At 42.6% G+C, this 17,478-nt stretch overlaps 1 protein-coding gene across 4 annotated transcripts in view; it reads left to right on the forward strand.

Moving 5' to 3' along the window:
• The window catches only part of cunh15orf41 (chromosome unknown C15orf41 homolog), a 55,828-nt gene extending 38,551 nt beyond the window's left edge, over positions 1-17,277 (forward strand). For all 4 annotated transcript variants that reach the window (XM_022750750.1, XM_022750749.1, XM_022750751.1 and 1 more), the window contains one exon: positions 15,827-17,277. In XM_022750750.1, the coding sequence (XP_022606471.1) occupies positions 15,827-15,983 (157 nt within the window). In that variant the 3' untranslated portion in view covers positions 15,984-17,277. The remainder of the gene's footprint in view (positions 1-15,826) is intronic.
• The last annotated feature ends 201 nt before the right edge of the window (positions 17,278-17,478 follow it).

Below are 17,478 nucleotides of genomic sequence, written 5' to 3' on the forward strand. Positions count from 1 at the left end.
CGGTATGTCAGTCCTCAGTCTTTCAGTCTCCTTGTTAAATATGAACTTGGACTAAAGATATGTGCAACGCGTTCCCACCAATCCACAGCAGGTTAATCTTCCAAACACACAATCAAAAATCTCCCTGGTTCTCATAATTACTATTTTAACAGCAACATGGGGGGAGGGTAGCGGGATATACATTGTAAATTATGTTTGACAAGGTGGGGTTAGTGGTTTTGTCGTGGCTTGTCTTTGGTTATTACTCATGCTTCCTCCTGCCATAGATAAGGTCTGCTGGTGAACATACCAAGGTGAGCGCTGGCGCAGGGCCCTTATCGCCAGCATTGATTTAGGGCAAGAACCCAGTGACAGAGGTCATTGTTAAGTAAAGCTATCCATCATTCAGGTTTGATTTCTGCTCAGACCTGTCTCCAAGTTGTCTACACGCAGGTAGGCGGCTCACATGGAGTAGAGGCCACCGGAGGGTTGGACTGGTGGGAGGTGTGATGTGGACGGCGTATTGAGGCGCTCTGGGTAATGCTAACCGTGTGTTAAGAGATGACGAGAATGTGATTACAGGTGTTAGAGGTTGACTACCATTTAAGAATGATGTTTAGATGTAATTTCAAATGAAGGTAACGCTGTAAACTTCAATTGATCCTAATTATGGTATGGAATCCACAATTTAACTTTTTAATTACATTGAAAAGTTTGACGTGCTTATAAATAAAATGTAGCCTTGAATTTTTTTTCCACCAGTAGCTGATTGCCTCCCTTTTTCCACAGTTTATTTTGCCACTTACTTAATTCTCCATGTGTCCTAGACGTTTTCTGAGTATGTGTTTGAGACGCTTTCCCCGATTTAAAATTCAAGGTAGTGCTGAGCCTGTGGTAAATAAATTTACAATCATAAACACAGGAGATGAGTGTTTTCCCCCTTTGCAGGGGTATTTTTTCAGATGTCTGAAGATGGGTATTTATTGCTGTTAATGTTGTTCATGGCCTTCGTGGCTAGACTTGTAAGTTTTGGCTTAAATGTTCTATTTATCCTGGCATCAAATTGGGGCGCTCATACTTTCAAATATGCTATGAGTCATGTTATTGATTTGTCATGAAGATTATTTATTGCACTTTTTTTTTCCACCAACTTCTGCAAAAGTTGGAAGCTGTCAGATATTCTCCTGGAGTGGTTGCATGTAAACTGTCCGTGCTGAATCCTGAGGGATATGGTACTCCTGCAGAATCCAAGGGTCTCTTTAGTTATGCTGAAATAGGTAGCAAGGCTTGTGGTGCTGCTCACTAAAACCTTCCAGGGGATAACTTAAGTAGCTAATTACACTTCAGTCTGTAATCAAACCCATGTCAGGTTGTCTGAGAACCTGGATTTGTGTGGTGGATTTCAGTTAAATACAGGGGCAGCTTAAACATTTTATGGTTCTCTCCTCAAATTAAAGTTTTTTTTCCCCGCAATCCCCTCTAAAATGTGTCATATCCCATTACACAAATTTAGATATGGTAAATTAACAGGGAGAGTCCTCGCACTATGAATATGTTGCCTTTTTTGTGCTATGTGCAGAGGGTTAGCTTGCTGGGGGTTGGGGGTGTCTTTAACTCCAAAAAGTTGTCTTGAATTTTCTCCCCTCGGAAGATGATGTGTTTTTGCAATTCAAATATTTGCTCATTCTCTTCTCCATTGCAAAGCTCCCTTTGAAGCGGAAGAGTTCTATCAGGACCAATGACAGTGTGAGTGTGCAGCGTGACAGCGCAAGAGGCAGTGCTGGACTATTTCTAACTGCATATTTAAATAGCAAGGAAATCCAAAATCAAAAATATATGCAAATGACGCATGTTTTGCATGCTGATATTTTTATGATTTGGGGCTTGCATATTCAGGTGGTGTTCAGTACGTGCCTAGCTTTAGCAGCATTAATCAGAATTACTTCATGGCTTCACCACATCCTTGATCTCCTTCTAAACAAACATTTTCTGGGGGTGGAAGGCCTGCAATTTAGCAAATTTACTTTTAATTAAAGCTTTGGTTAATGTTTTATTGACTGTTTTTAAGTGGAAAGACATGCTTAAGGCCTTAGGCTTCATAGGAAAGTGTGTAACTCAGAAACTCTCAATACTCACATCTGAAGATGATTTTTCACATTATGGAAGACCTTACTGCCTGATCCCCTTTACATTCATCACAGCTATATATACTCTTCTTCTATCCTTCTTTGCGTTAAGGGCGAAAGCTGCTTTTTACGTAAATGAAGATTTTAGATGTATTCATTATATTTAGCATACGTACTATGACATTGTGTGCGGGTGCTTTGGGAAATGTACGTGTAGCTGTTTATTCAATGAGCAAGCTATCAAGACAAAGCCCTGGAAATGGGCCTGAGTCCTGTCTTCACTCCTTAAGGTATAGAAAATACAGTATAAAATAATTAATTGAATTGTCATCTGTATGAACAGCCCTTGCTCTCTGCACCCTATAATTCCAACCTCTTTCTACCCCTTCCCCTCGCCACATTTTTTCCCTTCTTTTTTTTTCTAAACAGCAATTAATCTCATTTTTAGTCCAATTTCCATCCCTCTGCTGGAGTCAGAGCGAGTCCCCTGTTTTGTTCCTATTTGGCTTGGTTCCTCTGCATAGTCATTAAGGGCCCAATTAATGTCACCCTTTAGCTGAAGAGTGCTCATTTTTATTGGGGAGCTGACAGTCACCGCCATGAGTGCCGCAGTGTAATATGCATTAATTGCCCCGTAACACTGGTAATTACCAGTTCTTCAAGCCTCTCAGTAAACTGTCATGCCCAGACACGACTGCTTTGAAATAGATTACTCATTAGGGGGACCTGCCCTGTTTTCCAATGGGGGCTCGCTGGGTTGGCATAAAGACGAAAAAAATCTGGTGCTTGAACAAATAGTTGCCAAGAGCAATTTCCTATTACAACTTCCCAGTGACGGCTTTTCTCTTTCTTTCTTTCCTTCTTTTTTTTTTTTTTTTTTTTTTTTTTTTTTCCCTTGCATGGCATTCCAGCCGTCACTTGAGGTAAAGATCAGAAGTAGAGTTAGAGGTCCATCACAGATCTTGCTGATAGCAGTTGGTTTGTCTTCTCGTCCCAGTTTGACTCCTTGAATGAGAAAGTGCCTTGGGATTTCACCATTCAGCATATTGCCTCGGTTTTAACCGAATTCCTCTGTGTTGATGTATTTTGTTCTTTTTTTTTTTTTTGCCTTTGTACAACATTGCCCAGAATGCCCAGAGACTTAGTGTATAAGCACTGCATTGAAAGTGTCAGCATTGTTGCTTGATGTGGGGGCATTTCAGGGACTCTGCACATAAGATCAAGGCAGTGTTGATGTGAAGTTCTTGTTCAAATATTGATGCTAACTTTGCTCGGCTCTTGTGTTTGCAAACTGTGGAATCTCTGTTTTAAACATTAGCTTGTGCTTCACAGTTCCTGAAACGTGTCCTGTGTCCCTGGAGAGAAAGAAATTGATAGTGAATGCAAATAGATGAATTTAAAGAAACGGCTAGAGGACAAAAGCTGGTGATGTAGTGTGGGTGTCACCATTGCTCTGCGATAAGATATTATAAAGGAGAGACCAAATCAAACAATGTTAGCTATCGCACATCCTCAGCACAGAAAGGTGTTGGCCTATTTAGTCACGCTAGAAACAATATTTAGATTTCACCACAGCTTTGTAAACGCTCCGAGTGTGCGCTGGGCCGGCTCCTCTCTGGTCCCTGTTCTTTATTTCTTTTTTTTCAGAAGCACTTTTGTGTCATTACCCATTTACCATAGCAAGGAAAAGAACAGAATGTGAAGACCAGGAAAAACCCTTCACACATACACACACACACACACGCAGATAGAAAACACACACACACACACACACACACACACACACACACACAGAGCTTCACAAAGGTGCTGCTTTTGTTTTATCTCCCTTATAGCACCTGCTTCAGGCAATCTGCTCCCACTCGTCTCAAATGAATTTTGTCACGGCCTTTCAGATTCTCAGGCAGCGATGCACTAATGAAAGGAGATGGTACAATTTGAACTGACCAGGTAGCAGCCAGCAGTGCACAGCTGAGAGCAAGGGATGGGGGACACACCCCTCCTTGAAACAAAAGACAAGTCAACCGTCCGCTGATATACCCATTACACTTCTCATTAATACCCCGCAGACCATGTTGTGCGAGTGTGTGTGCCGGTGTGCGCTTGTGCGTGCGTTTATCTGTTTGTGTTGGTCGAGCACTTTTTGAATTGTTTATGACAGGCCTAATTGGGCTAATTGAAGACATTAAGATTACCTGTCAGCTGTGTGTATCCAGACTCCCTATCTGTCTGACAACTCCTGACAAGTGAGGGACCCCGTAGCATCCGTCATGATGGAGCGTTCCCAGGCCGTAATAGGGACAATAGGGGCCACTCTAATTTGATGTGGACAGCCTTGGCTGCGCGCATCAGCCTCCCTCTGTGTGTGTGTGTGTGTGTGTGTGTGTGTGTGTGTGTGTTTGGGTGTGTGTGTGTGTGTGCACGTAAGTGAGAGTTGGGGGCTCTGTGCATGGCCAGGCTAATGGAGTCCCCTTTGGCAATGTGACAAAGCGATGAGGCAGTCTGAGGGGAAAAGTGAGAGGGGTCTTCAAGTGTTTAAGGACATGAGAAGGAAGGTGCTCGGGGTGACGGCCCTCAAAGTTTGAGTGACAAGAGAGGAGCGCTGACATCTGTGTGTCTGTGTCTCTGTGTGGTTGTGGGCAGTGATCCATACTGCTTTATCAGACACACACAAACTTTTCGAGTTGGAGACAGACCAAAACATAACTGACCCTCTTTTGTATATATGTGCATTCTGTCATCTACTACAGTTACAGAACATCATCAATAAGAGAAATATCATGCACAGACTGTATGAATGTATCGATATTTAGCCTGTATATACATTCTTAAATTTAACAGCTTCAATGGAAATGTATTCTAATCATTGAATTTTTTTTAAGGTGCAGATATTCATAGATCAGGTTTGCCGGATCTTCAGCACAGTCCTGTTTTCTTAGTGTTAGGGAATGTGCCTCTGCATATCTGTATCAACCCGCCCTCCCTTTCCTCCCCACTCTCCTCTCCTGTGTGGGCATTGTGTGGGGCTTTGCAGTGTCATCGCTATGACAGATCAACGCTGTCAGCCCAGGAGATCCCTCTGTTTGTTTGTTCTCCTCCAAAAGGGGTTAAACTGTCAAGTTGACAACTCATGAGACCCTTAGACTCTGCCCTACTGCCTCTCCCCATCTCTCTCTCTCCCTCTCTCTCTCTCTCTCTCTCTCTCCCCCTCCATGACTCCCTCCCCCCGTCCACCTTCATCCCCAAACGAGTGAAAATCAATACCAGATTGCCTGAGGACCACTGTTTGGTGTGGGCCTGACCCCTAGATGTCCCCCACTCTGCTTCTTTCATTACATCTAGCCCAGTATTTAACTTCCATCCTGATCCCTCGCCTAATTAGTTTCGATAAGCTCTGAGTCTCTCTCTCCCTCCCTCTCTCTCTGTCTCTCTCTCTCTTTCTCTCTCCTTCTCTCTTACACGTGCACTCACACCGCAAATACTCATGGACATCTTGCTTTCTTGCCCTTTGAAGGGACACTCTGGGCTGGGAGTAATAAAAAGGCAAATCCCAACACGCACAGAAGCCCTCAGCGGTTCTTGAGCTGGGATTATTGTTTTGTTTGCATAGCAAATTTTTAAAAACTACAATGAAATTAGATTTGCACCACAGATCATCAGTGAAAACACCGGCTATATCCTGTGTTGTCCAAAGCTAATGGTGCTCAGTGGTGGGCCTGTTAGCAGCACTACACCCTCTCGGCCTGCTGCTGTCTCTGTATAGTTGTTCAGTCCAGTCACAAAGTAGCCATTGATATCATGCAGAAGATGCAAGCTGCTTCTTTAAAAATTTCCAAATACTAAACCTGATGAATAATTGAGTGGCACAAACACAGAGAACAGTTCCAGTGGTTCTTTTTGCTGGAGGTCTGTGTGAGTGTGTGTGTATGTATGTATGTGTGTGTTTTTATGTACCACCCACATGTCCAGGTGCCGCCACTGCGCCGGCTGGCCCGTCGACCACTGACAAGCCCCAACGACATGTCGGCCCCCCTGCTCTGCTCCCCCCTAGGGGCTAAAATTACCCTCAGGAATGTAAACAGACTGCAGAGTAAGCACACGGCTTTCTGTGGCCCTTCGCCCGCGTCAGTCTCCAAATTCGCCCCCCAAACTGGGACAGTTCCATTTTGGACTCAGAGGCCAAGGTTGATGGCGAGGATACCTTAACCTGGCATTGGCTGGTTTGTCACAGCAGTTCTTTGTTCAAGGTACAGCACTAATACAGTGTTTCTGTGTCTGGTGATGATAATCATATTGGTGGACTTCAAATGTTCCATGCAACAGCTGAAAAAGAAATCTTCTTTTTCCTTTTTCTCTTCATATCTCATTTCCCCTTTTCATTTTAGCAGACAGATGGGCATTCACACCAATTCATTAGGTGTGTGAGGTAGCTGTAAGCGGCAGAGTCTGGGTGAAGAAGTTCACTGGGCCGGGTGCTGACATGTTGATTTAGTGGTGGTAACACGACTGCACTTCCAAAGGTGCTGACTTGGACGAAAGCCAGGCCTCTTTTTCTCCCAGGGAGACATTAGAGGCCACACTCTAATTTTGGGGCAGGGTTCTGCTCATGGATGCAGAGGCAAGGAGGCCCTACACAACAAACATTCACACCTGCCTTTCAATGCCTAACTTTTGATTCAGCACTCACCGAAGTGGCAGCAGAAGTTATTAGATTGATTTCTGAGATGGAGCCAGTGGAGCGTTTGGCTTTTTCAGAATGTAAATGCAAGTTCCTTTGCAAAATAAAGGATAGTTGGGTGTGACATAAAAAATATGCAAAGTGCATTCAACACTTTGTAAAAATGTCACTTAGAATTAACTATAGCAACTTTATCAGGTATTTGTTGAAAACGAGTAACAGGAATATTTTCTTACTTTTTCTTTCTTCAGTAATGTTTTTTTTAAAGGCACTGGCCTTCACTGTCTTTATATCCGTTTATCATTAAATGTTTCTGTTTAGTTTGTAAAGTTACCTTTCAATTCAACACACATTATCTCAAGGCACTTTACAGACTAAGGTCAAGACCTTAAATTATTTTAGAGAGAAACCAAACAGTTCCCACCATGAGCAAGCACATGGTGACAGTGGGGAGGGAAAACTCCCTTTTAACAAGAAGAAACCTCCAACAGAACCAGACTCAGGGTGGATTGTTTGGATTGAGAGGAGAGAAATAGGGGAGAGAGGAGAAAGGGGGAGAGAAGAGAGAGAGAGACCAGGAACAGCTGTATATACTGTTGTATTCAAGCGCTATCAGACCGGTTTTTATAATGGTAATAATAATAGTCAGACAGGTGTCATAATAATAATAATGATAAGTGGAGCCAGGGATACCTGCAGAATGAGGACAAAGAGGAAAAGCACAAACTACAGGAGAGAGAAGACACAAAGCAGTGTGATATAAATGTATTGGGAGAAAAAGAAGAGGAGAGAAGAAGCGCTCAGTGCTTCATGGGAGTTTGTCCAGTTTCCTTGGCCTAAAGCAGCATAACTAAGGGATGGTTCAGGGCTCACTTGAGGCAGACCAAGCTATAAGTTTATCAAAAAGTAAAGTGTTCAGCCTAATCTTAAATGTAGAGAGGATGTCAGCTACCCAAAACACAAACTGTGAGCTGGTTCCACAGGAGAGGAGCCTGATAGCTGAAAGCTCTGCCTCCCACTCTACTCTTGGAAACTTTAGGAACCACAAGTAAGCCTGCATTTTGACAACAAACTGTTCCATTGGGATAATAGGGGGTACTGTGAGGTCTTTAAGATGGGATAGAGCTTGGTCATTAAGGGCTTTATACATAAGGAGAAGGATTTTGACTTCTATTCTGGATTTTACAGGGAGCCAATGCAAGAGAAGCTAACACAGGAGAAATATGATGTTTCTAGTCCTCGACAGTACTGCAGTTTTTTGGATCAACTGGAGGCTTTTAACAGTTATTTGGGGCATCCTGATAATAGGGATTTTTAGGGAGTCCAGTCTAGAGGTAACAAATGCATGGATTCGTTTTTTGGCATCCTTTTGAGACAGGACTGTTGTAGAGACTTTTATTTGTTTAATGTGTGTGGCAAAGGACTTGTCATTGTTAAAAATTACCCCTAGGCTACTTAAAGTGGCCAAGATAATGCCATCCAAAGTATCTATATGATTAGATAGTGTAAAGTAGTGTGAAGTAAAAAATTAACCCAGGCCTTTATGCCTTTAAGACATGCCTGAAGTTTGACTACCTGATTACTTTCATCTGGCGTTGTAGATAAATACAGCTGGGTGTCATCTGTGTAGCAATGGAAATTTATGTGGAGCTTCCAGATAATATTGCCTACAGGAAGCACACATAGGGTAAAAAGTATTGGTCCTAGCACAAAACCTGGTAGAACTCCAACACTATTGTATGCATGGAGGAGTCACTGTTAACATGAACAAACTGGAATCTATCTGATAAATATGACTTAAATCAGTTTAGTGTATTTCCTAATCCCAATGACATGTTCCAGTCTCTATAATAAAATCTTGTGAACGATGGTGTTGAATGTAGCACTAAGATCTAGCAGGACTGGTATAGATATGGGTCCATGCAGCATCATGTGCGGCTTGCTTGTGTGAGAGTGTTGCGTTAGGCACGTGGGTGTTTTGCATATGTGAAAGACAAACAGCCACATATCAGGAACACATCATGTGACCTCACATATAAACATGATATCATCCATACATATACACACACAACACTGTTCCTCTGTTGGACACATCAGGTTCGCAGGCGCCCAGTCAGGCCGACGCTGCCCTAGTGAGGGCAGATAGGGTTACAGTACAAACTGTTGTTGATTAGGGCCGTGGTTGTAGTGGGGGATCATCCTAAATTGAAAACACATTAGCTGCCAGGGTTAAGGGCAGGATTAGGACCAGGGCTACGCAGGGCGAGGAGCAACAGCAGACACAAAATGGCCGTCCCTTTGCCTGCGTTTGACTGCGTTTCCCCAGAGACAGGTGGCAATTATCGGCCAGGGCTGCTGGGAGTTCACAATAACAGGTTAAAGGAGCATGTATCCCCCTGACGCTGTGGTCCTCTCTTGTCTGCACAGCCTCCCAGCCCCCAGCCTGCTCGCCTGCCACCGCGGGGAGCTTCCTGTCTCCAAGCAAAACTTACAGACATGGAGACTCATCAAAGGCCAGAGGGACTCTCTGGACAGATCTGCAAATTAGCACTGTGGCCAGTGTTTGGCTTTGGAGACTAATAAGCCTCATCTGAAAACAGTGAAAGCCTCAGAGACATTTTTCTTCTGTTATTTTTATTTCCCATATTAGATATAATGAAGGTCATCTTAATTCTGAGCAGTGTGTGCATTTAAAATGTATTTACAGTCATCCGGACTCATAATTGCCTACTCATGATTTCAGTACAGTGCTTGCAGAGCAGACACCATTTGCAGCCGCTCCCATAATAGAATTTAATAATATCAGCATCAAGTGTTAATGAATACCCACTCAGTGTGTCATAACTGAAGAGATCAAGCCATTTTCATGATATAGAGGGTCATTACAGAGGACGGGGAGTCGATATCTGAGAAAAGATCAGGTGAGCTCTGACCATTTAAATGTTAACCCCTTACACAGCCAGAGAATAACACAGAGACGGAGCATTTTTATCGTTACATTCATATTATCAAGTCTGAATTTTGTAATTGAATTTGTAACAGAGGACTGATGCTACAAGTACAAGTTACAAGGTACAAGTTGTTCCATAACTTTAATATAGATTGTTGTGGTGTCATCACAGAGCTGTCGTCGGAATGTTGTTGGATTGTATGCAATGTCTTCGGTGTTGTTTGGACCGACTTCTGAACACTAAACAGACAAAACCGAAACCAGACCACACTTTGTTTGTTTTCAGTCCACATCCAAAGCAGACCAGAGCGTGTCAAAGTGCGTTGGACCATGACGCTGTAGATCTGAGAGGGGACCAGCACACATTACACACACAGCGCACACTTGTCCCTCAGATATGTGTTGCTAATGTGGTAGGCGACATGCTCAGTTAAGGACCCTAACGAGTTCCAAACACTGATTGAGACTTTTCCCTTTGGCCGGAGGACGTTTGGGAAGCAAGATATTGTACAAACGGATCCTAACCGGGACCGAATGGTGCTGTGAAGCAGGGCTGTCTTACTATTGTGCCAACAAAAAATAAAAATAAAGTTAAAGCTTGTTTGCTCATTGACATAATCATGCGTTAGACACGTTATCAATCAGCATTGATATAGGGTCTGTCAGATTGTGAGTGTGTGTAAGGTGATAAGATTTAGGTTAATGTGAGTAGGTGGTTGAGGTGAGAGGTCAGAAAGTGATAATTCGTTAGTGGGAGATAAAGACTGCAGAATCCCATAGTACTGTGATACTGTGGGGGAAGGTGTTAGGATAAGAAAAAAATAATGAAAATAAATAGCTAATTGGTACATTCTGTTATTAAGGCAAAAGTCAAATAACTTTAGTGCAAAGCTTGGTGTTACTGGTATTTTTAAATTGTCCTTACACTTTGTTTTAACCAACTTACAGTAGATCATCAGTAGATTTTGCTACGAGTACCATGAAGTTAACATTCATCACAGTTGTGTATGGTAACTACGTTTTGTTCATCCCCCTTCAGTGTGCATAGTGTGTGCCCATAGTGTGCTACAGTTGTTTTAATGCAGTAAGTTGACATATCTTAAACACACCTGTAATGAAAATTATGTCTATAGAGCTGGGCAGCATATTGGTATAACACTGCACTGTATCATGATTGGGAGTATGGAATATAAATTACTAAAGGTCTTTTTTGTCTCAGGGCTGCATTATAATAAAGAGAAATTTATTTGGCAATTGTAGGTAAGTGATGTTGACAAAATACTGATTTTGTTATCAAATCCACACAGGATATTTTTATTTCTCAAACTAGTGTTTTCCGAAAGCTGTAATAGTCCCCTCCCAAATATTACATGTTACATTAAAGATTCAATTATATATTTTATATATATTTTAAAAAAAATCATTATATTTGATTTTGTCAATATGGCAGGGTCCTATTTGACAGGTTTTGTTAAGGAAGCTTTGTTACAGCCAGCACAGCTTGCGCTTGCTCATGCAAATATTGGAGGTGGTATATCTCACGATAAAGTATATCTGAGTATTCCTAAAGGTGGATCAAGTTGACTAATTTTGTGGTGGGTCACAGAGCTGAGGGCATGTCCACAGAGCTTAGAGCAGCTGTGAATAAAGCACTGGAATCCCCTGGTCTCTGTTGTGGTGTTGGCATCCTGCATCAGTGAGCGTAAATTAGCTCTTGCTATCATACGACTCACAACACCCTGACTGGACCTGACCTCCCACAGCCTTCAAACTCACACATTACACCTCCACACCTCTCTGTTAAACCTCACACTGCACAATACCTAACATACAATACATACACATAAAACACTCTCTCTGCCTCCAACAGTGACAGAGACGTACCACATCCGCGTCATGTTCCATTTCCATACTCCATCGGTAGAAAACATAAAAACGTCAGTAAGAATTACACCTGGCGGAAGATGTTTTATTTTTTATTGCCCTCTATTCTACCTTAATTATGATGCTTGTGTAGGTTTGGGAGACATACAGCTGGGTGCTACAGTTGCCTTGTGTTTGTGTTTTACATACCTGAGCAGAGTTGAACTTTTCTTTGGCCGTAAAGACAAACGGAGAGGCAGTGAGAAAAAACAAAAGGTGTTCTATTCTTAGCTCTGCTCATGTTAATAACTCGTCTGAGGGAGGTTAACTTGTCCATTCTTCTCCTGTTATTTATGGGCAGTAGGATGTATAACTTGTAGCACGAGGGATTATTTACCTCCCCGTTCGAGGACACCCCTCCGGGCAGAGTCAGCCTTTAAATACCCTATTTGTGTGCACGGAAGCTTGTGTTATCAGGACCGTCTTCATCATCAGGCCGGCTGACTTGCGACGAACAGCTCCTGCATGGCCATTAAAATACACAAGCTGGATGTCCAATGATCAGCTCCAGGGCCATATCACCTGGCATGCAGGCCCTGGGTCACTACCCCCTTCTAAAACTCCACACATACAAACACATCACACAACCATTATCTGACCCTGTAAATAAACTCCTATAGGCAGCTGCCTGTAGCAGAGACTGACCTCGAAAGAACAGGCCATTTGTCACTAATACACACATTGTCTTTCTTTTGCTGTGTACACAGTTCCTCTGTCTCAAACACGGAGACTTTTATTCCTCTATACATCTCACCCCGAACACTCTCACTGCTTTTTGTCTTAAAAGAAGTTGAGCTGGTTCCATAACTGCATGTCAGGGAGCAGAGAAACGACTGACTAAAGCTAATGTTTGGCAGTGCTTTAGTGGCCCTACCTTGTGACCTGATGTATGGATGCTGAAAACAAAGAGGTCTTTGTGGGGAGACCTCAGAGACATAGAGTTCACCCTCAGGTAGAGGCTTACGCTGTCTAAATCATTGCTGGGGCATTTGTTTAAAATGGGCCTGTGTGGTATGTAAAATGAAGTGAGGGTGTTTTAAAGTCGAGCGTAAATTCATCTTGATTTTATTGATAATTCATCATGTCGTGAAATGTGTTTTGGCAGAAGTGCTGGGCCCCCAGTTTTAGTAAAGCTTTTTCTCACCAAACGTGGCAGATCAAATTAACCTTGATCTGTGTATTCGGTAGAAATGTTCTTTTAGTTTTTTTTTTTTTTCTTGGGAGTGAGGGGCTGTCTGACCTCCAGCAACCTTAGACTTCTCAAAAAATGAAAAAGGGGAGAAATAAAGTCAAGAAAGCAAATTTCCACATTCTCTTCAGGTTACAACGTGTGCTTCAGCTTTAGCAGTTAATTTTTTTTTTTTCTTTTACTAGCGCTCTCATCTCATTTAAGATGCAGAGATTTCATTCTGCTCTTAGCTCTGTGTGAGTCTCGCCTCGCTGTGTGTGTGCAGGCAGACACTAATAACACTCCCTCTTCTCCATTCAAGGGTTTTTGTTCCTGAGTGCCTTGCTCTCATTAAGCTGCGGTAGTAAGCTGCTTGGCACCTGCTTTAAATGCGACCACCACCCGCTCATTAACACTAACGAAAGCATGGCTGGCAGCCGCAATCCACGCCCAGGCTCGTCAAGCGGCCCCCTTTGCTAAAATTAGCTACATTTCACAAACAATTTCACCAACTCGTTACATAGTTAGGTGTTTATTGGAAGATGGCTGACTCTGACTTAGAGGTGGTGTGTGTAATAAGCACACTCCAGGTTAAGATGAGCCAGCCCACATAATAAACCACCAATTTGCCTACAAATTCAAACCAAACTTCCATTCACTTCCTCAGGCATTACACATAAACTTCAGAGAGACTGAATAGTAGTACATAAGGTTTTATACTGTGTACTTTATATTTGTAATAGCTTTTTACAGTGTCTGGATGCCGCCTGGAACTTTTTCTTAAGAATCTCATCCCATAGCCATCAGGCCCAGTCTTGGCCCCTGACCGTTCCCTTCCCCCTCTGTGTTATTGTTTCTATTCCCAGCCTCAGATTTTTACCTCAAGGTCCCTGTAGTATTGACTTGTATTAATTCTGAGTAGGATTCAAAGTCCATTTATTTTCTTTAGGATATGGAAAGGCCTTGGTGACATGGCTCCCCTGTGTTTATAATTTTGCGTGTTTCAATTTGTGCTCGGCCTCCCCTGACAGACCCGGAACATGATGTATCGTACACCACTGCCTTATCTATTGAAGGCTGCCTCTTTTCTCTTTTCTCCCCTTCTCTGCCTCACCTCCCCATCCAGAGCACAGGAAAGCCATACAGCACGGCAGCCGAATAAAAAGAAGAGCATAACCCCTTTTCTAAAGTCATCTAATGTAAATGTTTAGGTTTTGTTTCCATAACATTTCCATATTAAGAGTTGGCGGCCATGTGCAGCAGTGGACCATGGAAACGATGAGAGTTTGGGAGCTTGAGCTTTGTGCAGTGCTGAGAGGCTGAGCTATGAGTGTGACATTGTGGTGAACTTGCAGTGTGCATCTGTGGGCTTTCTCCAGGGCTGTTAGCTTTGGCCTGTTTGTTCATAGATACAGCACCGTAAATCACACATTGTAAAATGCAGAATGCGGGGATGGGGTTGCAGAAGCATGTACTGCTGCAAGGGCCTCTTGGAGGGAGGGGTGTGTGCATGTAGAGTCACATATTTTTTCGTGCATGTGTCTGTCTCCATACAAGTACTATATGTAGAACATGCACTGCCTCAAGGCCCGGTCAACACGGTACAGTACATACATACATACATATGGCTGCCGATGTCATGACAGTTGATTCTTGCACTCGCATTTATAATTTATGTGGTTAAAATACCTTGTCCAGGATGTAAGGTTAACCATCTAGGTATTTATAATAATCTCATAAATTATACCCACGCAAAAGACTAAAGAGTCCCATAATTATTATTAAAACAACACCATAGGGTGTTTGAGTCAGTATTTTAATATGAAATGATTGATCACAGGTTCAAGGTTTTATGCACTTTACCTTGGAGCTGAACTGCTGCTGCTCTCTGTGGCCCTTTGGCTAGCTTCCTGTCTAGGTCTCCAGAGACCCAGCAACATTGTTAACTGTCTGAGGATAGAGTGTCTGGGACCGAAAGCACTGTCAGCCCCCTGAATCTGGTCTTGCTTGTCTCTCCATTCAGAGTTCAACTGTGACATGTCTTTATGCATGGCAGCTAATGTTCAAAGAATAGGTATGATCTATATGAGGCAGAGAGGGGCCACCGGTGGCTCTTTGGGGCATAATAAATAGCTTGAAAGATGATTCATTGCCTTTGTGAGGAGGAGTAGTGAAGTAACGTTGCACATTCCCAGTAAAGAACTCCTCCATTTTAATTGTTTCTGCACCTTTCAGCAGACCCTCAGGTGTACAGTAGCTACAGTGTTTATAAGACACGATAGCAGCAAAATGATGAGAGGGAGAGACCAAAAGATAGAAGAAAGGAAAAAAAATAAAAACACCTTACATTTATATAGTTTGAACTTGACTTCTCAGTTGCTTGGCAAGTCATTATTTATAGCTCTTAGGAACAGCAATGCTTGCCAACTGAGGCAAAGTTGCTTTGGCTTTCAAAGTGAATGTGAATGAAACAGCTGGACACTGTTGGACTGGCTAACATTAACCACCAGATGCGGTGTGTTTAAGTCTCAGACTTTGTGTTGAACTCTGTGTGCTCTGCTCTGTGCCAAGGGCTTCCGACGACAGGATCCGGAGGCCTTGGTGCAGAGCTTTGTTATTTCACAGATTATTGTTATTTCACTGCCATTGTAATGTGATCGAGTGTGTATCACCCTGTCAGAAAGATCTTAATCTCCCTGGCGGCTTTTTTTTGTCTGATTCAGTACAAGTTTCCTGGATGGTGATCAAAGGAAAATACCTAAGTGACCCTGTCACTCTTAGATCAATCTCACTGGTGTTCCATCTTTCTATCTCTTCACTAACCTGTTCCTGTTTTTTTTGTTATGCTTTCCAAATCCAAAGTCAACAGCCGTAAGCATTTTGCAGATCTGAATTTGAAAGCACCTGCATAACTCATTGATAGCTACCTCAGAACTCTCTGATATGACAGCGGTGATGTACTAAGAAAATACCGGCTTTGTTTCTTTTGCTCTGCACCGCAGGTTCGGTCCAGGCCTTGTGATCTACTGGTACGGTTTCATAGGAGAGCTGGACTGCCAGAGAGACAGAGGTATCCTGCTCAAAGACTGCTTCCCTGCAGACATTGTCACCCTGTGCCATGCCGCCCAGCAGGACCAACTGCCACAAGAGCCACAATAAGGACAAAGAGTGAGAAGAGATGAGAAGTGGAGCAAGAAAACAAATAATTAAAGATAGGAGGATGAATGGAAGGAAAGAAAGAGGAAGGCAAGGAGGCGGAAAGGGTAGGAACACTGAACTATACAGGGGTGGATACCAAGATCCGGAAGCAATTTGGTTTTCCTGCAGTGTGAGACTACTGGCAAAAAATCTGCCCTGAACTCCACCTGACCCACTGTCTCTGTCTGTCTCTCCCTTTCTTCCTCTCTTTCAATGCCCCAAAGCCACCACATGTAAATACACACCAGCACTCTGTATATCTGACAGCACAGGGTCAGATTCATACCTGCATATGAAAACACACTCTTGGAGGCTTTCCTGGTTGTGGTCAGCTCGTGGCCCCTGGATGGCCTCTTGCAATGGACAGCCAGGGTGAGAGCCGGCGACCAAAGCAGGACATAAGGCCCTTCCTTATCACACCCAAAGCCCTGGCCTTTGTCACTCTTTCCTCCTCAGTTACACAGGCAGATAAGCGAGGTGCGGTCCGGGTAGACGCCTGTCTCTCACCTGCGTCACTCAGTGCCCTCTCACTGCCTCTCCAGGGGGGTGAACAGGATCATTCCTGATTAAAGCTGGCCTCACTCTGACCCTTTTCACTTCACATTAGAAAATTTGTCGAGGATCGAAGCAAGGGCTCACACCACAACTAAATTTCATCACATGTTTATTATCAACACATTGCATCCACTTATTTTATGTGAATTATCCTACATAACTATAATTAAGTAGCTGTAAATTAAATCTTCGCATTTGTAACACAGCTCCCGCAAACCTCATGTGCCAACAGTTCTCCTCGGCGTGTTTGCATGGTGTTGAATGTGGGAAACATTTCAGATATTTTAGATCATACTTTACAGTCTGTGCTGCAGTTAAGGATTTGCTTAATCGTCAGCCAACTAAACATTACAAAAAATGGCCAAAGAAAAGAATCACATATGAGAAGCTTCACAAATCAAAATGATTAATTGGCTTTCAAAATTCTTGGCGATTAATTTTGTGTCTATCAATGGATCGATTAAGTGACTAATTGTGATCATAGTTCACGTAGTTATTTATAAACCTAGTCTGTAATGAACAGCTGTGTTACCTAATGTACACAGGGATTAAGGCATCTGTTGAGCCAAAGAGTTAATGTTACAGTCAAATAAATTTCAAATCAATTATCTCTGTATCACCTTCATGCACTGTAGGATCGCCAGTTGTGTTCTATCCCACATTTTACATGGTGAACATTTAAAAGAAAATTTCTGTTGTACAGTGCAATTTTGTATATTTGTTTATTATGAATAAATAAGTTTTGATATAACATTTTGAATATATTCTTGTTATTAATTTGAACAACCCAAACTTTATATCCTCAATATATGTTTCTTTAACTTAAGCTATGTACGTAAACTCCTTTATTTACAGCTTAAGCTATGTGAGTGCCTGCAGGTACATAGAAACACCTGATTTC

This window comes from Seriola dumerili, unplaced genomic scaffold, assembly GCF_002260705.1.
Source record: "Seriola dumerili isolate Sdu_G_001 unplaced genomic scaffold, Sdu_1.0 BDQW01000149.1, whole genome shotgun sequence".
In the NCBI taxonomy this organism is placed as follows: Eukaryota; Metazoa; Chordata; class Actinopteri; order Carangiformes; family Carangidae; genus Seriola; species Seriola dumerili.